We start from the raw sequence: 26759 nt of genomic DNA, 5'->3' as shown, positions 1-26759 counted from the left end.
TGGGCCCATTTCATCATTTCACACACTTTGGCTACTTTCCTCCCAAGTCTGGCTGGTTCTTTTGGGCAGGGGGACATGTCAGGGAGTGTGCCCGGCCAGAGGTGGCTATTCCTGGGTGCCACTCTCCTCCTATGTGGGCCCATTTCATCATTTCACACACTTTGGCTACTTTCATTCATGTGTGGATGTAGCTTTCAAGCCTCCATGGAAGAGCAGGGGGACCGTCCTCTCAGGGTCTCTTGTTTGCCAACAATAAAGAAATTCAACAACCAAACAGGGCTGTCTTTCACTGGCTCTCTCTCTCTCTCTCTCTCTCTCTCTCTCTCTCTCTCTCTCTCTCTCTCTCTGTGTGTGTGTGTGTGTGTGTGTGTGTGTGTGTGTGTGTGTGTGTGTGTGTGTGTGTGTGTGTGTGTGTGTGTGTGTGTGTGTGTGTGTGTGTGTGTGTGTGTGTGTGTGTGTGTGTGTGTGTGTGTGTGTGTCTCTGTCTCTGTCTCTGTCTCTGTCTCTGTCTCTGTCCCTGTCCCTGTCCCTGTCCCTGTCTCTGTGTCTCTCAGTACAGCATGATTAACATGGGGATACCAGGGGCACATAGACTAACATTGGGATACCAGGGGCACATAGATTAACATTGGGATACCAGGGGCACATAGAGTAACATTGGGATACCAGGGGCACATAGATTAACATTGGGATACCAGGGGCGCATACATTAACATTGGGATACCAGGGGCGCATAGATTAACATGGGGATACCAGGGGCGCATAGATTAACATGGGGATACCAGGGGCGCATAGATTAACATGGGGATACAAGGTTGCTTATTCATCTTCACTCATAATCCATAAATTAGTCATTTTACAATAAATTGTTTCACCTTTTTATTAAATGGTTGCATAGAGCTCGTGATTGGACAACTGTACAAATGGTTTCCATCCAATTTCAACACTTTTTGACCGAGTTTTGGAGGAAAAACACCCCAGCCCTAAACGTTTGGGCTTCGCTTTTTCTTCCAGGTCGGTTTGGGGGGGTTTTGCGGAGGGGTTCAGGCAGATTTTCAGAAACCCGGTTTTCAGAAACACAGGCCTCCAGAGGCAAACACCGGGACATCCAAAAACACACAGCCCAATAACAGATGCCTTACACATGGTCTATTTCTACCAGTAGCTCACGACCCGGTTCTGAGTAGCAGAAGCGATCATAAACCAATCAGCTGTCAGTCCAACACATTGTGCTGCTGTCAAATTTGGTTACGTGCCCCCGTAACATTCGGCTAGCAAGCGCACCCTGGATTTGACGATGACCACCCTGATAAAAGGCAACATATAGAGCAGGCCTACTCAACAGGCGGCCCGCTGGCCGCATCCGGCATATGGACGCTTATTTTGTGGCCCCCGACATTCCTGGTTATGCAGAATAATAATAATTATAATTAGCCAACCAAAATCTTGTGAAAATTAGGCAGTGCGCCTTTAATTTATGTTCCAAATGCAGTTGTTTGATTTAACCGTGACCAGGAGAGTGGAAATAATTTCAGACAATCTTTAGTCACAGTTGCTAAAAGACATTGAAAGTGCAGAGTACTTTAGCCTAGCATTGGATGAATCCACCGACCACACAGACATCGCACAGCTTATAGTCTGGGTGCACTTTCTCAAAGGGGACACATTTGCCGAGGAAATGCTTTGCTACCGCTGACAAGGCAAACACGGGGAGAGGACATTTATTCTGCAATTATGAGCTTTTCACATGGACCAGGCAAAAACATCAACTTAAAAAGCTGGTTTCTCTGACTACTGAAGGATTAATTGCTTTGCTCAGAAAAGATCCAGAAACGCCTGACTCCTTCTCATATCACTGCATTTTGCATCAAGAGCAATTGTGCGGCAAGCTGAGAGGTGAAGAACTCAGAGCAGCTACAACTGAGCAACAACCAGAAGTACCTGTGAAAAGAATGCAGACTCAGAGCTCTCACTAGGAATAAGTAAAAAAGTTGTTTGTTATATTATTGTTATTAATATTTGTGAAATGCAGACTAAAAGCTCTCACTACGAATAAGTAGCAATTGCAAACATCATCAATGTCATCAATGCAATGCTATTCACTCCAGTGTTAATAAAACATCAGCTTGACCAACACTTGTCAGTGAAACGCAGTCACTACACCACATTTGTTACTCAAATTGAGAATATTTGTTAAATATTCCATGATGCTTTGCAATGCATTAAAAATTACTAGCAAGACAGCATGTTAAACAGCAGTAGTAAATACAGCGAATAAACTGGTACAAATATATGTTAATAATAATTTGTGGCCTTTTGCACGTGTTGTGATTTAAATGTGGCCCTCTTGGCCTCTGAAGTTGAGTACCCCTGATATAGAGGAATACATGAGGAATTTGAAAAAAATACGAATGCAAATGTCAAGTGTGTGCGTGTCTCATTTGCGGTGCGAACATGTCTGTTGAGCGCCACCTAACCAAAATCCACAGCAACTTTTCACAGGACTTTCCAGTTGCTAGCAGAGCTTGATGTGTGGTTCGCGAACAGGCTGGCTCATAAAGCCAGCTCTCTTAGGTGAACGATGGGAGCCGGCTCCTATTGAAGAATCGTTCTGATATTCTTCTGCGTGTTCGTTTGTGGTAAATCAAAAGGAAAAGATGAGGCAAAGATGAACTGGAATCTTCAGAAGCGCTTTACTGGAATAAGACCTTGGACAGCGCTGGTTCCAACTCTCGCATGCATCAAAGAAGGACAATCAAATATTTCCGTGCTTCCCTATTTATCCCGCATATACAGGGCGTTTACATATTATTCTAATTCACTGATGACAATGTAGTTTAACTGTTATCTATTGGTCAGCCAGCTTCAAGAGGGGCAGCGCTAAGATTCAAATCTGAGGGATGAACAGCTGTCTGTGGGGGAAAGTGGAATACTCTTTATGTAAATCGAAGAACAACAGTATAGTGTAATTAGCCCTTTGATCTGAAGAAGCTCCCCCTGACTGCCCGTCCATGCAAACCCCCTCTCTTCCTTCTTCCTGACCACAGATGCTTGAAGCTTTCATAAAGTGATACAGTGACCTCTTCACCTATTGGCAGATATGTGTTATCTAGCCCTCCTGGAGAGTGAAGCTGTAAATGCTTGTATGTATTACTCCATCTCCAGACTTTCCCGGAGCCAGCCATTTGGTAACTTTTGGCTTTGGTAACTATATTAACCTCAGGTACTGCATTTACTTATATGTGTGTTGACATTATTTGTTATATTCCAACACTCCCATTTAAATTTTTCTACAACTAAATACAAGACAGAATGATATGATGGTCTTCTCCGTACCATGAACACGGGGAAGACAGAATGTTTGAACTGATGTTGTGCCATTCGACCAATTCACGTTAAGACAGACAATGATCATAACATCAAGCAGGGAAGGCCGGGGCATGCTGACGGTCACTACAGGTACAGAGCAGGACAGAGAGAAGCAGAGATTAGTGACAGCTGGAAAAAAGCAGCATTTGGCTCCATTTTAACAATTGTGACAACATAAAGGCAGTGGCTCAGTGGGTAGTGCTTCTGCTTGGAAACCGGAGGGTCGCCGGTTTGAGCCCCTGCCGAGGTGCCCCTGAGCAAGGCACTGAACCCTCAATTGCTCCCCCCTCTGCGAAGGGTGGTAATGTAATGTAAGTCGCTTTGGATAAAAGCGTCTGCCAAATGATCGTAATGTAATGTAATGTAATAAAGGCAAAATGCAGAATCAAGCCGTCAAGTTGAGCAGGGTTCACAAAAAACCTTCAAAGACATGAGAACTTTGCATCCAACAGTTGAGTTGGAAGAAAAAAGAAGCTCCACCCAGGCTTTCAATCCAGTGTATTTTCTTCAACAAGAAAAAACATTCCAAAATTGTGTGACAGAGAATGTGCTTCCAGAACATCTCACTAACATCAGAACAGACTGAATGCATGTGAAGTACATATGATATGGTACCTACAGGGAATTTCCTGAATTACAGGGAATGTGAAGACAAATTGTGACAGTGATATGTGGACAGACAGAAACTGTAAAATATGAAAGGTATAGCATTGGTAAAATTGTACAATAAGTAACTAATAATCTAGAGAAAATAATAACATTGTTTTGTTTTCTATGGGGTGAATATCTTCCTCTTTTTCTTCTTCTTCTTCTTCTTTCCCTTTCGGCTGCTCCCTTCAGGGGTCGCCACAGCAAGTCATCCGTCTCCATCTACCCCTACGCTCTGCATCCTCTTCTCTTACACCAACTAACCTCATATCCTCCTTCACTACATCCATATATCTCCTCTTTGGTCTTCCTCTAGGCCTCCTGCCTGGCAGTTCCCACCTTAGCATCCTTTTCCCAATAAATTCACTTTCCCATCTCTGTACATGTCCAAACCCTCTCAGTCTTGCCTCTCTGACTTTATCTCCAAAACATCTAACATGTGCCGTCCCTCTTATGTACTCATTCCTGATCCTATCCATCCTTGTCACTCCCAAAGAGAACCTCAACATTTTAATTTCTGCTACCTCTAACTCTGCCTCCTGTCCCTTCCTCAGTGCCACTGTCTCCAAACCATGCAGCATCGCTGGTCTCACCACTGTCTTGTACACCTTTCCTTTCATTCTTGCTGATACTCTTTTGTCACACATCACTCCTGAAACTTTTCTCCACCCGTTCCAACCTGATGCACACATTTCTTCACCTCTTTTCTGCATTCTCCGTTGCTCTGGACTGTTGACCCAAAGTACTTAAAATCTTCTACCTTCTTTATCTTTGAACTCCTCTGTCACACCCACTGCACACCTCACCACCGTCCTGCAGCTCTCATACATGTCCTGTACCACTCTAACATACTTCTCTACCACTCCAGACTTCCTCATACAGTACCACAGTTCCTGTCTTGGTACCCTGTCATAAGCTTTTTCGAGATCTACAAAGACACAATGAAGCTCCCTCTGTCTGTCTCTGTACTTTTCCATCGACATCCTCAAATACTGCATCTGTGGTACTCTTTCTTGGCATTAAGCCATATTGCTGTTCACAAATGCTCACTTCTGTCCGTAGACTAGTTTGTATTACTCTTTCGCACAGCTTCATTGTATGGCATGTGCGTGCGTGCGTGCGTGCGTGCGTGCGTGCGTGCGTGCGTGCGTGCGTGCGTGCGTGCGTGCGTGCGTGCGTGCGTGCGTGCGTGCGTGCGTGCGTGCGTGCATGCGTGCGTGCACATGCACTTGCGTGTGTGTGTGACAAAGTGACAAAGTACCAGAAGGTGACCCAACGTGGGAGGTTTTGATGATCCTGAAAGATGTTGTCGAGCTTGTCATGGCTCCTGTCCACACGGATGAGACACTAGGGTATATGGAAAGCAAGATCAGTGAACACCGTTACAGGTATTTAAATGTGTTCCCAGAGGAGAAACTGAAACCGAAACACCACTTCCATTGAACATTATCCATGGCTTACAACTGCTTTTGGACCACTTGTGGCTCTCTGGACAATGCGTTTTGAAACCAAACACATATTCTTTAAAAGGATTGTGAGGCAGACCTGGTCTTTCAGAAACATTCTCATGACAATGGCAAGAAAACACCAATCAATGATTTGCATATCACATCCATGATGCCAACATTCAAAGGCCAACACTGTCAGTGTCCAGAATGACTCAAGTGGCAGTCGACATTCTAAAAGACAGCATTAGGGAGTCATTTGCAAGGAAGTTCTCTGGGGTAGTGGTTGTGAACATGACAAACAAGGTTAACATTTCAGGCAAGGACTATAGTGTTGGAATGATGTTGCCCTTTGGATCAACAGGAGGATTGCCTGACTTTGGAGAAATACTTATATAATCATTGCAATGCAAATAATCATTGTGCATGATAGCCCTATCTTTGTTCTGAAGTTACTGAGTGGGTGGTACCATGAGCACCTGAGGAGCTTCAAAGTGGAGCCAACAGGGGAGCTTGAAGTCCTTCAGCATTCGGAAATGAAAGATGCATACCCCTTGGCTGCATATAATACAGCACATGGTCAAATGGTGTCCCTTAAACACTTCATTTGCCCATCAGAGTAGGTACACTTCAGTTGAATTATTCTGTTATCATGCCATATCAAGCATGTGTCAAGCACTGCATGTAAATTGTTTAACAACAAGGCACAAAGTCTAAAAGACTGTCCACACCACAAGTATAACTATAAAAAATAGCTAACTCAGATGCATGGAGTAGTCTAGACTGCAGCTTTATGACTGTGGTGTGGACTCTTCCATTCACCTGAGTCATAACAATTTAAGAACTTTATTTTTTTATAGTTGTAGATCTTGATGTGGATGGCCCTTAGTGGCTCTTCTCCTTCCCTCGTCTCCTCCTCTCCTTTCCTATTATCTTCTCACTTCCTATTCTCTTCCTGCCTGTCTTCCCGGTACCAACCTTGCCTCTCCCCGATTCCTCTGCTTTGTCTGCCTCCTGAATTCCCAGGTAGTGATGGCAAAATGAGGCTTCATGAACCAATGAGGCTTTCCAGCCCAAAGGTTCACCAAAAGGTTCATTACCCGAAGCCTCATTGAATCGTTCTCACTAGTGACACCTGCTGTGCAAAGACTAAATTAACCCTGAGCCAGAGTATCCTGGAATGTCTATGTATAAAATAAACTATTTTTGCCACTGTGTCTCAATGAATATAAAAGTGTGTGTTTGCATGAAAATATCATTAGTTGAGTGTTATGATGTTGAACACTCAAAATAAAAGCATCAATGTAGACTGACACTGAATGCAAGCGTGCTTATGGAACTGGGAGTGCAACAGTGCTTATGGAACTGGGAGTGCAAAAGTACTTATGGAACTGGGAGTGAAGGACAAACTGCAACAGAGTAGTATGAAAAAAGGACAACAAAAATCAATAATTTTTGTTCAAAAAAATAAGCTTTTTAACTGTGTTGGGTTTTAGGCGATCACGTTTCTTGGACACAATCTCCCCAGCCTTGGAGAATACCCTCTCACATGGCACTGAGGGGGCCGGAGTGAAAAATGCCAGTGCCAGCTGATACAAATGGGGATATTGGTGCTTTTGTTTGTTCCAGTAGATGAGCGGATCCTCATGCCTTGCCAGGTTTACTTCATTCAAGTAACGGTCTACTTCAATTGTTGCGTCAGCTGTTGCACTTGAGCTCTGCCTGCTCTGTCCCACAGTGGTATCCAGCAGATGCCAAAGGTCACCTATGAGTGTACAAGGGGGAAAAAAAATCTATCAATGATTGATATTACAACAAACAATCAATTACAACAATAAACTACATTGAAGAAAGACTAACTATTGTCTGAAGATTGGTCTGATTGTGCAGTCTCTGGTAGCTGAATGGGGGTTGAAGAGGGAGAACTTCTAATAATCTCAGCGCAATTCCCTTTCAGCTGATTATTGCGTCATCCAGTTTTGTGGAGCTCAAGAATCCCAGTTTTTTAAATCTGGGGTCCAGGAGAGTGGGCATGGTCATAACTGTTATTGCCTCTGCTTTCAATGATCGGTCTATGACCCGGCGTACCAGATTGGCACCAAGTTGCCTTGCCATGTTCGCCATTAGGCTGTCCGTCTTGGCCTGGGTAGCGTGACTTAGCATCTTCAGCATCGGTATCACCTTAGATGCACTCACCCATTTCTCCCCGGAAAGCTCTACGGTAGCCTGCTGAAATGGACCGAGAACCTGAATCGCCTCTTTGATGGTGGCATACTCCATAGATGTTGGCGGGGTTATTTCGGTCCTTAGAGAGGCCAGAGCTGCTCCAACTGGCTCTCGAAGGTCATACAGGCGCTCCAGCATGCTGTATGTGCTATTCCACCTCGTGTCCACCTCTATTATCATTTTCAGAACAGGTCTCCCCATCTGCCGCTGTACTTGGGTCAACGTTTCCTTTGCATTGGTGCTGGTTCGGAAAAAAGTAACCATCTTGCGGCATTTGGCTCTCAACTCAGACAGACCTGGAACTTCATCAAAGGACTTTTTGACTATTAGATTCAAAGAATGTGCAATACAGAGAGCATGTCTGACATTCAAATGGTTCACGCATGCAATCATGTTGGCAGCAGCATCTGTCACCAGACATTTGACTTTGTCTTGTATGCTCCACTCCCCCATGAACCTCGTATGAGCCAAAGCCAAGTTGTCAGCTGTATTGGCGCTTGGAAAATGCTCAACCCCAAGCAAAATGGTCCCCAGCTGGTCCTCTCCATCGATGAAATGACAGGTCACTGCAAGATATGCTTCCATGTTGATGGACGTCCACATGTCTGATGTGAGGCTGACAGAAGCAACTTGTTGTTTCTCTTTGGCCTTCTCCTTAGCCTCCTCGTACTTTTTGTCCACCATTGCCTTTAGGGACTGTAAACACAAATATGAATAGTTAGCCTATAGTTATTTCATGCTCTAGTAGCAATGAAACACTTAATACACATACCATACACACCTGCCTGGTTGGTAGAACGTATGTAGGATCCAGTACATGAATGAGCTCCTTGAAACCCACATCTCGCACAATGGTAAAGGGTTGGGAGTCTTTGATGACCATATTAAGAAGGGCGTCATCCACCATCTTCTTTCTGAAATCTGAAACAAAATGTAATGGGGAACATTATATGGGCCAACCACATGATATAGATAATTCAAGAAAGATGATCTTTGACTGATTACTTTGACTGGTGTCTGGACCGCTGCCAGCAGACTGGGCATTCTCATGTATTGCTCTGTAATGCCTGATCATGGAGGAGGTGTTGTTGCTGTAAGTGAGCTCCTTGTGACACAGCAAGCACTTTACCTTCATTATGACAAGAAACACATAAGGAAAGATTATATGTAGGCTATGGAGGAGATAATAATGATGACTTTATGAAACTCAAATACAATTGTGACCTACCTTGTTTTGAGCTACCAATTCAAAATGTTCCCAGACAGGAGAAGTCCTCCTCTTTCTGGGTGGCTCCATGGTGATAGGCAGAAGCCTACCTAGCCTACACCTAGCCCACAAGTAGTCTACAATTAGTCTATACTCTATAATAATAATATAGATAATAATATACTAATGTAGATAATAATATACTAATGTAGATAATAATATAGATGTATAGGTCATATAGATATATAGCAACACTAGTTGCTATATAGGTTAGAATAGTGTTTAGTAGGCTAGTTGACTAAGTCAACTAGCCTACTAAACACTATTCTAACCTAATAATCTAATCTAATGCAGTATAATAATAATAATAACTGATATAATCTATGATATAGTAACTGAACTTTAACCACTAACACTTAACCAACGCACAACCTACCTCTCACCAACACCAAACGCCAACTCAAAACCCACGAGAAGTGCTGCAAGGCTCGAACCCTCTTTATGCGGTAGCGACACTCAAAATAAACCAATGACGTGTCCCACAGAATCCGAGGCCTCGTTTGTCATCAGTCAGGGGATTTTTATGGCACAAGCCTCGAACCGGGGCTTCATCTGGCACGCCCCTTTTTGCTCAAGCCTCGGGGCCTCGCTTCAAATGTCACATCACTATTCCCAGGTATCCTGACCGCCCGCCTGTTCCTGACTACCCGCCTGCCTGCTCCTTCCTGGTACCTTTGCTGGATCGACTGCCTGCCTGCCCACTCGACCGATCGCCGCCTGTCACTGTGTTTCTGTGCTGTCTGCCTGTCTGCCGGAGTGTCAGTAAACCGTTGAACTTTACCAGTGATTCTGAGTACTTTGTACTGCAATTGGGTCCATACACCACCCGTTACACAACTGCGCGATAGCGTGAGTGATGGAAGGTCAAGTGGCCGGTGCCCCTAATGGCGCCGCTGTGACAAGGCCACTGTGAAAATAATAAGAAAAGAGCCTATGATTACTCTTGACTTGCATCCACTAGATGAATCAGGACTGTCCTCTACCCTTGACTTCCATTCACTAGATAAGAGGTCATGAATTAGCGGACCTCGGTCTGGATCCGGACCCACGAGCCTTCTGATCCGGACCGGACCTCATTTAAATAAATAATTTAATGCACATTTTCCGACCGCACATAACTTCACGTACGCCGCTTACCGTGTTATTGATACAGCCCAGGGAGCATCCTTTCAAAGCGTCTGTCCGGGGGAAGCACGTGATGCAAGTCAACCAATGAGCTGTGCTTGTGCGTCCATGGGCTGCTGCTACTGTGCTGCTATTTTTAGCCACCAGCAGCGAGTCAGCGGAGAGAGAGAGCAGACGACAGATCGCTGCAGGAGTAGGGGAGAGAACAGGTGAAATGGCATGCTCCAAAAAGAGAAAAGTTGATTCAGAAAACGGGGCTTTTAAAGAAGAATGGACTGTCGTTTACTTGTTTGTATTACCAGATGGCAGCACAAAACCTGTGTGTCTTATTTGTTCCGAGACGGTCGCTCTCGTGAAAAGCGGTAATATCAAGCGGCACTATGAAACTAGGCACAACACATTCTCCCAAACATACCCCCTTGACTCAGCCATTCGCTTGCTGAAAATCACTCAATTAAGGGCACAGTATGATCGATCTTCCAGGATTATGGTGAATGCATTCACTGCTCAGCAACGCGCTAATGAGTGTTCTCTTAGAATTGCGTGGATACTGGGACATAAGAAGCCATTCAGCGACATAAGAAGCCATTCAGCGATGGGATGGAGGAGACCAGCTCAGTCTGTTTATTCAGAACCCATTTCTCATCACTGAGATCAGACGGTTTTCCAATGAAGTATGTGACATCTTCAAGTGGGAAAATGCTGGGTGTCTTCAGCTGGAACTTACAGATCTTCAGTCCAATGTGGTACTAAAAGAGCCAGTTGGAGGAAGTGATGCTGCATCTTTCTGGATCCAAACAGTCTCAGAGACAGCTTTCCCAACACTGAAGACGGTAGCCCTGCACATTTTGAGTATGTTTGGCTCAACCTACTGCTGTGAAGCAGCATTCTCGACACTGAACATAATAAAAACTAAATATCGTTCCAGGTTCACCAATGAGCACCTTGACATGTGCTTGAGAATGGCTTCTTCACCATTTAATCCCAGGTTTAAGATTACATTACATTACGAGCATTTGGCAGACGCTTTTATCCAAAGCGACTTACATTACATTACCACCCTTCGCAGAGGGGGGAGCAATTGAGGGTTCGGTGCCTTGCTCGGCAGGGGCTCGAACCGGCGACCCTCTGGTTCCCAAGCGGAAGCTCTACCCACTGAGCTACTGCCTCCCAAGATCCTTGCAGGGCAGCCAAAAGCCCACTTCTCTCATTAAGTTCAGGTGTTAAAAATACTTAAAAGATGTTATTGTTCAATAAGATCATTTTGGTTTATCTCCAATGTAACAAGCACTTTCTAGATTTTAATTTATAAAGTTTTTTTGTGTGCTTAAGGTTCCAAATATATGATTTTTTTCCCCCATTTGAAACAGTTAAGGCACTGATTCATTAAACACCTGCGTTTTTTCTGTTTTTGTAAATGCCGTGCTCAAAAGGAACTCATAATAATAATAAAAAAAATGTTCTCGGACCTTCACTGGTTGTGTTTCTTTTCATTCGGACCCTGGCTACTTTTAATTCATGACCCCTGCACTAGATGAAGCAGGACTGTCCTCTACCAGAGGCGAACAGAGTACACAGCTTCATTACTTAAGTAAAAGTACAGATACCGCTTGTTAAATTTTACTCAAGTACAAGTAAAAGTACTACAGTCAGATGTTTAGTAAAAGTAAAATTTTACTCAAGTACAAGTAAAAGTACTGAAGTACTTGTTTTTAAAAGTACTCAAGTACCAAGAGTACATTTTCTAAATATTGTATTGTTACTGCCACAGTGCTTACCTTTACCTATCGAAACCCCCTGGATGGACTTTTTATGGAATCTTTAATGTTAATACCTTGAAGAATGTAACAAATTATGAAAATAAAATCGTGCTTGAATGAATGGGTTTCTATGCAAGAAGAAAAAAGAAAATGCAGCTAATTTGTGTGTATGTGTGACAACACGCACGCACGTGCGCACGCGCGCGCGCACACACACACACACACACAGTATTCCTAAACCTATGTGTGACAAGTTGATAATAATTAATGAAGACAAATATGACCCATCAACAGTGGTGGTACAGTCTCGGCCTCTGATAAGTTTGACTTTCTTTTTTCATCGGTGTTCGTATGTCCAGAACATTTCGGTTTTGCCCCAGGCTATTATATTTCGACTGCCAACAATACCCAGGGCTTCTTTAAGTGCCTCCATGCACGAGAAACAGTGAAAACTACATTTAAACAGGACATAATAATAATAATAATAATAATAATAACACATTTTATTTGTAGACATGACGGACTACCTACATACACTGTAAGAAATTGCTGTAAAAAAATAGCCAAATTCTGACAGTATAATACTGTTAAACATTAATACAGTACTTTTAAAAAACAATGCATTCTGGGCAATACTTACCGTTTTCCGTAAATTTCAGTAATATATTGTGAATCGCATTGCATTGTGGGGGTGATTTGAATCAAGGCCCGGTAAATACGGAATTCTACAGTATTTCCAGAGGAGACGTTGAACGGAGCGGCGAAACCAACTTCACTTTCAACGATTATCCACCTGAATTCTGCACTTTATGAGCAAGTTGTGAGGTAAGATGATAGGTAAGTTCAATATTTCGGCGTTGTTTTTTTTTACTATCGTCGACACAATTCAACTTTAGTAGTAAACGTAGAAGTAACGTTGCGAAGCTAGCTTGCCACACGCTAATGCTGCTTTATCGTCAAGGTTTTTGAATAGTTAAAAAAAGCTTGTCATATTCGGGGTTTTATTTTCAGCTGGCTAGCAGCTAAAAGCATATTGTGCTTAGGGTTTTGGAAGTTTGGTCTCTTTTTTTGCACGTTTACCTGGATGGCTATTCTTAGTTTTAGCTAACGTTCGAAAAGTAATTTTAATAGAGCACTTTTTGATCACGAGTAAAACATATATTGAAAGTGACGACAACACAAACAGTTTCTCCAAGCATGCTTTCTGGGGAAACTGTTAGTGTTGTTGTCACTTTCAATTAATGTTTTACTTGTGATTAAAAAGTGCTTTAACCTGCTCTATTGAAATTACTTTTTGAACGTTAGCTACAGCTAATGATAGCCATCCAGGTAAAAATGCAAAAAAAAAGGAGACCAAACTACGCAAACCATAAGCACCAAATGCTTTTAGTTACTAGCCAGCTGAAAATAAAACCCCGAATATGACAAACTGCTTTGAACTATCCAAAAACCTTGAAGATAAAAAAATGTTACTGATAAAGATGATGATGCTCTCCAGTCACTGCAAGCTAGCCTCGTAACGTTACTGATCAGTTTTTTCAGAATTTTGTTTAATTTTGTTTTGTTTTATCGACGGTAGTAAAAAAAACAAAATGCCGAAATATTAAACATACCTCTCAACTTACCTCACAACTTGCTCATAAACTTATAAACTTGCTCATAAAGTGCAGGATTCAGAGGATAATGTTTGAAAATAAAGTTGGCCTCGACGCTCGGTCCAACATGGGTCCTCTAGAAACACTGCAGCGTTCCGTATTTGCCGGGGCTTGATTCAATTCACCCCCACAATGCAACGCAGTTCACAATATATAACTGAAATTTACGGAAAACGGAAAATATTGCCCAGAATGCATTGTTTCCTACAATATAGTACTGTATTAATAGTTTACAGTATTATGTTGTTAGAATTTGGCTGTTTTTTTTTTTTTACAGCAATTTGTTAGAGTAAAGGTAATCATGTTATAAACACCTTTTACCTATAACGGACCATTTCCTATCAGTTCTTGAGTGTTTCTATTTTAATTTACATAGATAATAAATTTATAATCTGTATCGTATCATATCTCGATCGCATTATTATAGTAACTGAAATAATGTTACGTTTCTGTGAGTGCCCTTTCAGCCAATGGCCGGGGCTGTATGAACCACAACATTGCGCTGACGTGACGTCACGTGCTATCACACGGAAGCAGTGATTGGTTGAAATATCTGCCAATCGGGTGAGTAGGTGTGTCGACGCAGGAGGTGGCGACCGAGCAGAAGTCTCCGCTGATCGGAGGAAAATGTCTGCACTTCCTGACGGAAAAAAGCTTGTCCGGAGCCCCAGCGGGCTGCGCATGGTGCCGGAGAACGGAGCCTTCAACAGCCCCTTCTCTCTTGACGAACCGCAATGGGTCCCGGATAAAGAGGTGAGAGCGGCGGCAGGGTTATTTCCTCCAGCGAAAATTGACACACGGACATACGGACGTACAGACAGAAGCTGGCTACATTGTTAAACTATTTTCCGGTTAGGATTTCCAAAATAAAAGATTCAAATAAATAGGAACGAATACTGAAAATATCTGTTATGATTAAGGAATTAAAGCGTGCATATTCAAATTAAGTTCGTACAAGAGGCGATGACAATATGACGAATAAAAGAAAATGCATTAGTAATGTCGTAAGTCTGAATGTTAAGGTCATTTATCATGCAACGGGGAATGTGTTGGAAGGTTCACGATATGAACAAAAGAGTCCACATGAAAGGGTCGCAAGTGAAAGTGGACGTTGAAATGTTGTGCGAGAAAGTACAAAATATCTCATGTAGAATACTTTAGTAAATTTAATAAACTAATGACGGGGTGGTTAAATTATAAATCGCTGCCCATTTTTCTCTTCAATTGTGGCGCACTACGCGGCGTATGAATAATGTGCTTTTATTTTTGAGATAAAGCGATGTCCTGTGAGAGCCTGGCTCCTCTGAGTGAACTTCACACTGCTTGGACCTGTAGTTGGCCCGCGGTCTGGGCGTAGCAGGCAAACATGGACAACCAACCTATCGGATTGAAATAACAACCTCCCGTTCACTGCGGCCCGGGACAAACTAACACTGTTTCTGTCATGGCGTTTACCATCAACACCAATCCATAAAGTCACTACAGGCTCTGGTTTGAGCTCAGGCTAACGGCAGAGTCCACCTGCTTAGCCTGTCAACTTTAGCTGTTGTGCTAGTAGTCCAGTGCAGTTTGTGTTTGTGACATGTTAACACATACACAAACGCACAAGTTGAAGTGTTCGACAGGTCATGACTGCCCAACCGATGTATATGTAAAAGTAAATAATTGTCAGCGGTGTAGACTACAGTTGCATTTCTTAAACTCGACTTCAATATTGAGTTGCAAATCCTTTTCTTTTAACTATGCCACGTCTTAGTCTGAAGTCACTGTCACTCATATTTAAATCATTTGATTCAAGTACACACCCTGTGGTTTGTCAGCTATATGAACTTTGAGATGATCCAGTGCAGTGATGTGGACTAAAGTCACTTTGACTTATGCTCCATTTGGACTTGAGTCACAAATTTTACTTTTACTTTTGGACTATATACCGTTGACTAATTGCTGTTCTGTTTCAGCTGCATTCTGTTCTGATGTTTCTTTTAGCAGGATGTCTCTTAAAGTAATGATCAGATGTTGTATATAGTGGAACTTTGACTAGAACTCCAGTTTGTTAAAGTTTGTTGTCTTTGTGGACACTTTCAAAACCAAACAGACCCCATTTCCCCCTTATTTAATCATCCTCCCTCCTGGTTAGCCATGTTTTTATTGTCTGTTAGAAGATTAGGACAAAATGTAACAGGATTTCAGTTCAAACATTTTGGTGGGTTGTATTTTATTCCAGCTTCTGTTGAACTTAAACACAGAAGGCAGCGTGTTGTGTAACATCCTGTTTTTCTCTCCTGCAGTGTCAGAGATGTATGCAGTGTGACACCAAATTCGACTTCATCAGAAGAAAGGTTGGTTTCATTTTTGTGACACAGCTTTACCCGAAAGTCTGAAAAAAAGAGAGGAGAGAGACAAACAAGCTGAAGACGTTCCAAACTTTTATTTGTTCTCTGTAGAGAACAGTTTTTCCCCCCTGGCTTGTGTTCATATTTACTTTGGCACTGAGACAAACTGAGGGCTCTGTGGTGAAACAAAGAGGCAAATATGCTACTGACACTGTTACACTGTCCATCTATGGCTCTACTGTTTACTTTCCTCATTTCTTTGCATAATTGCAGTAATAATAGTATAATCAGGTCAGGAGATGTATTTTTTCCTTTGACCACATTAGCTGCTGTGTCCAGGATGTATTTCCACATTAGCTCTTGTAAAGGAAGGCAGTGAATTCTAAGCTAAAACGAGAAGTCTAAATTGTTGGCTTGTGCTTGTTGGCCGGTTTTGGAAATAAATTAGGAAACGTCTTATCAGGGCTATGTGGAGCAGTATCTATTTCTGCCTTCGTTAGGGAGTTCCCTGCATGCTTCAAGTACTGTGACAATTGTGAAAATTAGAAACTTTAAGTCGTGTAGTTTACCAACACATGCAGCAGCAGCAACAACATTGACGACAACAGAACAACAACAGTGAAGGGAATCAAAGTGCTTCATTTACGTTACGTATTTAATGTTTCCGCTTGTTTCTTTGTTTTGCAAGCTGCTGACTTATTCAGAGTGCTGATAAACATACGTGTGACCGTGTATCCAAAAAGTACAGTTCTGATAATAACATGGAAATTGATTTAATGGGAAGTGAAGCAATGTTCCTGAGTTTCTAAAACGCTTATGGCCATTTATCATTTGAATGATGACACATGTGATCATGCTGCCATGTGTTATAAAAAGCTTCAGACTCTGCACTTCTGTTCACATTATGTGAGCTCAGCTGCAGTGGTTAAACACTTTTCTAACGGAGATCTACTATTTAGACATTGTAGGGACACAGTAGGATTCTGCATTTACGTGACAAGTTTGAGACGGCCCATTAAGGAAATGCAGTTGGAGGAGGCATACTGCATGGAAATATACTCAGACCTCAGCGCCTGTATTTTTGAGACGGTTGTTATTTGAAGGTTTTACTTCTCGTCATAGCCGACATAGCTAGCATTACTCGTGTGATGCTGCTGCCTGCTGGGCATATTGAAAACTGCAATGAGAATGTCTTTCATCATGAATATTTACACAGGTTTGACATGGAACATTCAACAACTTGATCATAAACTGCCTAACTGTACATATATACTTAAACATAGCACCATATGCAGTTATTCAGGGAAAGGTTTCCCACGCACGCCCATTTCCATGCATTATGTTCGTCCATGTTTCTTGTGTTGAATGCGTACCTGTACATTAGAAGACACGTTCTAAACAGTGCCAGTCTTCCTCCCTCAGCACCACTGTCGGCGGTGTGGCAGGTGTTTCTGTGATAAATGCTGCAGTAAGAAGGTGGTGCTGCCCCGCATGTGTTTTGTGGATCCCGTGCGGCAGTGTGCCGAGTGCTGCCTGCTGTCCCAAAAAGAGATGGAGTTTTACGACAAGCAGCTCAAAGTACTTCTGGGAGGTGAGACTCTAAATCTTAAAACGGATCAAATGAACCAACACTAACTTTGTCCCTACAACCCAATAACACAGACGAGGGAACCTCTGCCAAACACAGATTAGGCTGGTTATTCAAACTAAATCATTCTTAATCATGCGTCATGCTAAATAAGTGCTGTGATTAGCTTCCCTTATGCTAATTAGCACACTAGTGTCCAAAAGGTATGGTCAGTCATCTCATTTAGTGATTGGGGGATCTCTGAGGTTGTTCGGTGTGAACTCCATCAGTGGTTCAGTGTGAACAGAGTGATGTCTGGCCTAAAGGTGGAAACTGCTGGATTCAACCCTGCATCTACTCTTAAGAATGTATCTTGAATGTGATGGCAACTGTTAGGCTCAGCAAAGAACTTAATGAAAAATCTATAGCATGCTGGTTCACTGCGGGGGGTGAACTCCCTGAGGAGGGAGTAGCTAAGTGGGTAGAGCGTCCGCTTGGGAACCGGAGGGCTCCCTGCCGAGGTGCCCCTGAGCAAGGCACCGAACCATCAATTGCTCCCCCCTCTGTGAAGGGTGGTAATGTAATGTAAGTCGCTTTGGATAAAAGCGTCTTTTTTGAGACGGTCGTAATGTAATGTAAATGTAAACTCGCTGAATGCCTGCAGCACGAGGCCACACATGCTTTATTCAAGAGTTGCTACTAGGTCATAAATATAACAGTACAATGAAAAATATTGAACAAAGACAGCTTGTAAATATAAAGCAGCATTTGTCTTATTTTACATTTTAAATGTGTTACTTTGAAATGACACAAATGGTCTGTGGGGAAAAATAAATCATTTTGTTTCAATCTCAGTATATACTTCCTGTGCTTCAGGAAGCGTCTTTTTTTGACAAGAGCTTCCTGAGTTTCTTTGTTTTACATGTGGAAACCATCTTTTTCCAGGTGGAGCCTTCGTTGTTACTTTGGGCACATCAGACAAGTCTGAAACCATGACGTGCCGCCTCTCCAACAACCACAGGTAGCGCAGACTTAGAAGCTTAGTTCAAAAGCCTCATCAATGCCGAGTTTGCCAGTTTGGTCGCTGTAGCCTCGGAGCTGAAGCGTACACAGATGTGGCTAAAGGCTTTGGCACCATTCCAATCCAACAAATAAAAACATATATTGATATAATATAATATTGCCAATAATGAAACGATGACAATAACCAGGAGAAAGTTATTGATAGCTCTTGGAAGTGATAAGAAATAATTGGGTTCCAGTGATTTTTTCCAAGCACACTTCATTTTCTTTAATTAGTATCACAGGTGTCTTCAATCACATCATTTGCTATCATTGTGTGTACCACATTAAACATACCTGTGTGTGTGCAATACATTTGTATATTGATTTTTTGCCTTTTCTTTCACAAATAGATGAATACAAGTAAACATTTCTTACAATCATTTAATTACTCTAATAACTGTACTTTTCTTTGGACAAATTCTTAAACTCCTTTTTTTCCCCCCCCATTATGTTTGGTCAATAACCTTGTTGACTGACCAAGATCAGGAGAACTTGATAGCACACATTGTATTAAATGACTTGAATACTTGAGGATATTTCCCCTCAGTGAAGTAAGAGCACATATTCTTTCCGACCCAAACCTCAGGTATCTGTTCCTGGACGGTGAAAGTCACTTTGAGGTGGAGTTGTCTCGGATCTCCAGCATGCAGATTTTGACAGATGGGACAAGCCCAGGAGGTGAGGCTCTGAAAACTAGAAAACGTGCTGGAATTCAACTCTACCTGCATTTAAGCCCTAAAACAACATATTGTGTAAAGTTTTTCTTTGAGTTGATGCACTAACCACTTGAGTGATTTCTGATTAATTAACACCTAAACTTTTTTGTCTTTTCTCTGATTTCTTATTAACTTCTCTCTGCTGCGTTAACTTTGGCGGTTCAGCTCTTCTTCTGCACTCAGAGAGTGACATTCATACTTACACCAGTCTGCTGGACAGTCACTATATCTCTGAAGGTTAGCTCTGGTTGATGACATGTAGATCTGTTCTGTGTTGGATCACTTGCTGCTCTCCCTTTGTTTGCCTCAGTGTCTGTGTGCTTAAACCTGCATGGAAACAGAAGACATGACAGTCGCTCCGCTTCATGTTTTACCTTTCAGTATTCCCAAAAGCATCACAAAGTCTCTGTGGAGCTTAGTTGAGCCCTCCCATTTTTTCATGATTTCTCATTAAGGATGCCTTCACTGCCTAAGTTCCTATGAACAATTTTACCCAGAATAATTAGTGGTAGGAATTACATGTTTCCTTCATACAGTTCATTTATGATTCCATCCATCCAGCCATCGCCATTTATCTGGCACTGGGGCAGCATGTTAGGTAAGAAGTCTCTCTCCCTCTCCCTTAGCTGTGTCCTACAGCTTTTCCAACCGGGACCAACTCAGATGGGCACTATAACACCCCCACCATATTTAGGGGCTATACCCAGTGTTCCTTGACCTTAATACCTCCTGCGGGAGGCGTCCAGGACGTATTTCAATCAGACACGGCAATTCAGCTGGCTCTGTTCAAAGTGATGTAGTAGTGGGTGTAGCTGAGCTCCATCCTGATGGACGCTCCATGGTGGAAACGGACTTTGGCCACAGAGCTGTGTAGCTGCGTAAGTGAAGGAGTAGAAGTTTCTGTGGTCTTGTACACACAGGGATCGACATCCTTACTATGAGGCTTTAGAAGAAAGTTATTCATGTATGTGAATATTACTGACAGCTCTGTAGGTCATATGAGTAACATGGGGAAGCAGAAATGAACCGGCATCCTTTTCGAGACTAATCATACTGAGATGCTTTTGGGAAATGTTTCACTGTTGGTGAACATGAATGTGCTCAAACAGATCAAATGTTTTGACCTTTACCTCTCACCACCTGCTGTTGTAATGTTGCTGTGTTTGTAAAACAGTCCACCCCTGCTGTTTTGTTTTTGGTAAACTTTTTTTTATCAAAAAACCAACTTTTATGTTTAGTGTTCCTTCATCTTGTTTTTAAAACTCATTGCTATGTGTTTTGCTATTGTATTTTTCTAAAAATCGTTATTTTCAGTCAACTTCAAGTTGTTTATTCATAATTGCATCTATAGATTATAGCATCATATAGATGCCTGCATGCGTTCACATTTTAAACAAGTTTTATGTGGTGTTCAGTTTTATTTTATTTTCACTAAAACAAATGTAATTTAGAACTTTGACAGATAGACAAAAACAGACATAATAACACATTGTGTGTGTGTGTGGTGTGAAGGAGGAACATCTCGGGCCAGCGGCATGATGCTTCACTACAAGCCAATGGGCTGCCAGGATTCCCAGCACCTCCGAATGGAGGCAGTGGATGACAAGAAGGTTGCTTCACTCTGGTTGGCTGCCATGCACAAGGTACATTAACAGTTCTATGCACAGATTGGACACGTGGATGTGTGACTTGTGCATTCACTGAGGCTGACTTACACAATATGTATTACTTCTACATACATCTAGACCAAAAAGTGTATTCTGATATGAATTGGCCGTATTTGAAATCTATTGTACCAGATAGAGAGATACAATGAATAACTCAACTTTATCACAGAACCTAAATATGAAGTTTTGACTTGACCAAAACAAAGCAATGACATCTGAATCTGACCAATGTGGCTACTGTCAGCTTTCAACTCACATGTCGGGCTCTAGCCTTTGTTAGATTCAGTAGCTTCTTGTGTTTACTCTGCATTTAAGATGTTTTTTCCCCTCCAGGCAGCCAAACTGCTGTATGAAGCTCGGGACCAGTGACATGCAGCGAGCCTGCAAGATAGAACTCCAGGCAGCACACACCCAAGTGTTTTCTATCCGTCTCAGCGGGGTTTGGTACCATTTTTATTTTAAATACGCCAGTTCAGTTTCTGCTCATCCATCTGATTCCTCTTCAGCTCTTGATATCGGTTCTTCTGATGGTTACATTTTAGGAGAAATTTGTGGAGGAAAATAGTTTATTACCTCTATAACCAGGACTTTGAACCATAAGTAGGCATATTGTTAACATTTTGTCATTTAGTTTACATCAGAAGGTTATTTTGTTCCTCTTTGATTTAATGCTTATATCAGGGCCTGCAGTGTTTATGACGCTCCCCAGTATGATTGATATTCTTTGGTTTTGGGAGACGCTTGTCCATTTTAAGTTGTCAGATTTGAGAATGAGACACAGTCAGTTTTGTCTGATAACCTTTTTTATCCACATATAAGTAAACACTGCAAAGCTTCCACTGTCTATCACAGCTGTCTTAACAATGTATCACCGTTGGGTAGAAACCATAAATCCGACAACAGGCCGGTGTACTTTGTGACAACACAATGATTTTATGATACGTGGCTGTTAAAGTGTGTGTCAACAACCATTTTTACTTCATAGCAGAAATCACGTGTTTACTCCTCAGAGGTCAGGATCAACTGGTAGGAGTTGTAGGACTTCAGTGTCTCGCCCAAAGACCGCTTGTCAGTGGATTGTTGAAGGAGTTTGAACTAAGATCTTCCAGATAAAGCACAGTCTTTCAGGTTAAATCCACCTACTGGCACTTGAACACAGAAAAATAGACTCTTGTGATGTCATTTGCATTTCTATGATCACTAAATCTACTTATTTAAATTCATTTGATGATTTTCTCTCATGTTGAGATATTGACAACAGTTCGGGCATTTTGAGCTTCTGCAATAATGTCCCACAGCTGATTTATACAGGAGCAGAAAATGCAATGCAGCAACATGATGGGATGGATACAGAGTGGTGAAGCCACAACACACCATTGTTGACTTCCTCTCTGGCTTTCCTTGTCCGCTTACCAATTATAATATAGACTTTCCAATTTCTGTCCAAACGCTCAACATAATTCCAAGAATGCACTAAACATCACAGTGTCAGACTCCCCAGGGTGGATTTTTCCCTTTTTTTTCAGCCGTTTATTAAAAGTTTTCAAATGAAAGGAGTGAAAGTTTGTTGTCCCTTGGTTCTAGTGGACCTCTCCTCTGTACATTTTGTTCATAATTCAGCTTTCTGCTACACGTATTTACGCCTCAGTGTCTAATGAAACTACAGACTATTCACTGATTGTAGTGAAGACTTTCCACACATACAACACTTAAATAAATGCTTTAAATGTAGTTTCATGTATTGAGGTTTTGTATAAGATATTTTGTTAAATATTACTACTTTAACACAAGGTCTGTATGTACTTGCATAACTTTTTAAATCTGAAGTATGAGTATAGTTTTTGTAACATTTGTATACAGTGATTTCTGTTATTATCTGAACACTTCATTTACATATTTGGTTAGTTTTTCCCCTTTTCTGAGTTCTGAGAATGCAGATTATTATTATTATTATTATTATTATTAGACCTGCCTCAAATTCGGTTTGGATCTAGTGGTTTTGGCTGACATTGATTGGTTGCTGTGAAAGGCCAATTCTAACCTTAATAGGGAAAATTGTAAAGATAGGCCAGTAGAATAAACTGGTCACCTTCATTCTGAGCCTCACCCTGTTTGCTGTGTTCCAAACCAAATAAACAAACGAATACAAACATAAAAATGTCCATCCCAGTAGGTTATTACGTTTTGACAATCTTCAGATTGTTTTTCAATGAAACACAGGTTCAATGGTGTACATAAAACGTAACCAAACCCCAACTCCAGTGATGCCAATCTGGAGATTTACACGTGTATATTTACAATATTTGAAACTATTTTCTGGTTATCCACTTTATCTGGAAGTGTAACATTCTGTGCCACACAATAATCCTGCTTCCAGATGGCTGTAGTGGTTTTTCCAGGCTGGAGTGAAACAAACTGTTGGAAATTCTGACTAATTGGAACACTATAAGTTGAGAGTTAGTCAAGCTCGATGTGAAATGTGACTCTCAGATGGATTTGCTGATGGTTAGTCTTGCTGTAACTCTTAGGTCCTATACCCGAAGAACACTAATCACCTCCCTGCCCGCTCCTGTGACATCAACACTTTTTTTATGCTGCGCACCTAAGAAATTCGAAGAAAGATTTAAATCACTGGTTGTATAATTAGGTTTGAGGCTTTTTGTAAGAGAGACAGAGGTGGATTGTGTGTACAAACGTGTACTCACACGTGATGTCATAAGATTAACCAGTTTATTTCCATCAGCAGCAAGTTTTTTTGTACTGTCTTTTGGTCAACACTTTTATCTGTGCAGCTGTTTGTGATGAAGATGGACTCAAGGGCTGCACAATTATCTATTTTTTTGTCCATTTTGTCAAATTGTAGCACCTACAACAAAGTAGTTAAACAATCGAAGCAATGTTCTAAATCAGTGTACCACTTAACACTATGTTACCATGAAAATACCAATGCTACACACAAGTGTCCCGGTGTAGACGTGCCTGTAAAATGTAGCCCCTCTTCTAGTTTTAGCTGCTTGTGGTCTAGCAATCGATGCCTCTCAAAACTGAATTTGGACCCATTATCAACTCATTGTCTGATCAAGTTAGAGCTGAGCGATTTTGAGATTTTTATTTTATTCAACAATTAACTAATAGGCCATTTTTTAGGATTCAAATATAATTCATATGACATAAATCATTATTTAGTTTTTCTGATTATATGTTGAATTCCTGCAGATTTTAAGATTTTTACAAATTTCTTGATTTTTGATGCATTAACATGGGATGAACACTTCCAACAGAAGATTGTCACATACTGTACCTAAGACCTTCACAATGTCACACATAATTAGTTAGTTAAATTAGTGAAAGGCTTAAAATTGACTTTCCACTGTCATTATCATATGTGATTAATTGTGCAGTCCTTGCAGTGATTGAAAGTTCATTAATATGTTGATGTAAGTTTGCACTATGTTTACCTTTACCAAGTCATTACTCAGCCAGTGTTTGTTCCTGCACTTTATGACCGTAATTTTAGAACTTTGTGTCCTACTGCTTCATTTTTATTAATTAAACTGAACATGATATACACCCTTTGACTATCCTGTTAAATAAAATCAAATGTTTATAAGTTTGTGGTGTTGCCTGAGTACTTTGGAACAGTCATGTCTGAGTTTAATTGAAAATGACATTAAGGCAGTGGTTCCCAAACTTTTTCTTTCGCGCCCCCCTTAAATCGATCAGAAGTTTTTCGTTTCGTCCTTTCATTTTCATTCTCAAGACAACTGATTTAATGAAAACACTGGACCTGCCTTAAGTCCAACCTGCTGAGCCCATACACCATCTCCTGCCAAGTCATTCCCCAGGATCATCTCAAACTTTTCATCAGGGTGCTCTGGGTGAACCCTAACTTGCACTACACCAGAAACCAAGAATGAAACGTGTTCAGTTTTGCGAAGTGGAACATTAAGGGCACCAACTCTTCAACAGCTTCTAGTATCAGAGGCAAGAGAAAAGTTCAAGATTGACATACATGAATCGGAGTATACGATTACGTATATTCAGATTTTCATTCAATCTCTGAATCTTCATAGACTGAACAGTGAAATTGGTGCACGCAAGTTTTTGTCTCTACATTTAGATTTTCCTGTCAACGCTATAAATTGATTGTTCTGGTGACGTATGCATCAACAGTAGTTACAGGTTTCATACATTTCTGTAGTACTTTGGTAACTATTGACTATATGATTCCAATTTTTTCCAATGGGTTTATGCAAAAGGCCAGAGCAATCAGAAGTATCTCCATCACCCTGCAATACCACTTTTATATAGGTAGCATTCCTATAGTATAGTCACTATACTATGATATGCACTACACTATAGTGCATCTAATTACCGAAATTGCTCCAGAACCGCAAAGTCACACAAGTCCTGAAAGGTTTTAGCCTCTGAACTGTGACTCCAGCATCCATTAAGACTCTAAACCTCATGCCTCCTGCCTCTCAAAGTCCTGATATACTATAAGCCTGAGCTACCAACTGAAATGCTCCCAACAACCTTGACCACATCATATGCATGTCTTACTGTTACGCGAGGCATGTGCTTCTTGTGTCTTACCATCAGGCCTCACTGCAGTAGACCTGTTTCCTTCACTTTCTTCAAACAGCTGTAGGTCCAAGTTATTTTGTTCCGGGGTTTTTTTCCGCATCGCTCCCATTTCCATCTCCCATCAATGGTCAAGATGATCTAGTCAAGTCAAGTTTATTTATAGGGGAAGTTGGTAAAGCTGAACTTACACCATGTTTACTTAAATCTTATTACATTTGCTCTGATTTGATGTGTTTTAAGCATATATATCAATGTGTGTTTCAGCATTTTGTCAGGTATTTAAATTTCAAAAAGCTCAAGAATTTTTAAAAGTTGTTCTTAAGTACAAAGATCCGGTAACCAAAGTGAACATAATGCCAATGTATATCAAAGTGTTGGAGCAAAACAAATGCTATTCATTTAATATTAACTAAAGGAAAACAATGAATTTAATGCAATCAGTCTTATCAGTAGTGTGAGTAGATGTATGGATGAGAGGAAGATGGTTTAAGTGTTGTATGCTTAAAAAGGTGTACAAACATAATCGAACCCAGGACACAAGAAGTGAGAGCATTTTAATGTTCATTTCAACTATTTTATTGTTTTATTAGTTATAAGTGTCTTCATGGATATTTCTTGCAATTTCATTTTTAATACCTAGCAATTTATTTCATTTTGTATTTCATTGCTTTTGTTGAAATTATTGTATTTCATCTGATTTTTCGAGTCCCTAAAAATTCAGAGCGACCCAAACGCCACGCGCAGTGTGGACGCGGTCATTGATGATCCAAGTAGGGGGAAATATCTGTTACAGAAACCATATGTTTAAAGAAGATCACCTATATGTGCGATTTCACATTCTTTTTTTTTTATCACATCCTTAAACTTTCTACCTTTATCTACCTTAAATGGACGCACCGCAAAGAAAGTTCACATTAGAAACCCCCAGGCAGGTGCGGCTCCACCCCTGCTGACTGTTGGTTTAGTCCGTGTCTCCCAGCATCAGACGCACATGCTGGGTGTGTTTGGAGGATTTCTCTGATATTACATCATTAGTGAGAGCGTGGAGCTGTCACCCGTTGAAATAACGTAATGACAACGAGATAAAACAGACAATAAATGACAAACTCTCTATGAAGTAGCATTATTGTCAAAAACGGTTGTTTTTTTGTCGTGACGCTGCCACGCGTCCGCCGGCAGCGTGGTTTCACACTATTCCAGCTGGATTTAACGGGACTGTAGGTATGTTTACCGTGTATACACTCCAGTGTTATTTGTGTGCTTTACGGTAACAGGTCACTGTTTACCTCATTGCATGTTGTCACTGTCTGTGTTAGGAGCCTGTTAGCT

At 41.3% G+C, this 26759-nt stretch overlaps 2 protein-coding genes across 3 annotated transcripts in view; both read left to right on the top strand.

Moving 5' to 3' along the window:
- The first annotated feature begins 14062 nt into the window (after positions 1-14062).
- zfyve21 (zinc finger, FYVE domain containing 21) lies at positions 14063-24453 on the top strand. 2 transcript variants are annotated; one of them, XM_076146633.1, is made up of 8 exons: positions 14063-14248; positions 15784-15834; positions 17251-17419; positions 18341-18416; positions 19047-19138; positions 19342-19413; positions 20689-20819; positions 21177-24453. In XM_076146633.1, exons 1-8 carry the CDS (start codon positions 14123-14125, stop codon positions 21210-21212), a joined length of 753 nt encoding a protein of 250 aa, XP_076002748.1. In that variant the 5' UTR covers positions 14063-14122; the 3' UTR covers positions 21213-24453. The 2 variants fall into 2 exon arrangements, with proteins under 2 accessions (XP_076002748.1, XP_076002750.1); XM_076146635.1 differs by lacking the exon at positions 19342-19413.
- A 1989-nt stretch (positions 24454-26442) lies between these two features.
- brf1a (BRF1 general transcription factor IIIB subunit a) overlaps positions 26443-26759 on the top strand; it is a 72602-nt gene continuing 72285 nt past the window's right edge. The window contains exon 1 of the mRNA XM_076146672.1: positions 26443-26651. The gene's annotated coding sequence lies outside the window, so the exon portion shown is untranslated. The remainder of the gene's footprint in view (positions 26652-26759) is intronic.

Source organism: Genypterus blacodes, unplaced genomic scaffold (assembly GCF_046128005.1).
Source record: "Genypterus blacodes isolate CSIRO-AG114 ecotype Tasmania unplaced genomic scaffold, CSIRO-AGI_Gbla_v1 ptg000033l_1, whole genome shotgun sequence".
Taxonomy (NCBI): Eukaryota; Metazoa; Chordata; class Actinopteri; order Ophidiiformes; family Ophidiidae; genus Genypterus; species Genypterus blacodes.
The sequence above is the reverse complement of the archived record's forward strand: the minus strand, read 5'-3'. Positions and strand labels throughout refer to the sequence as shown.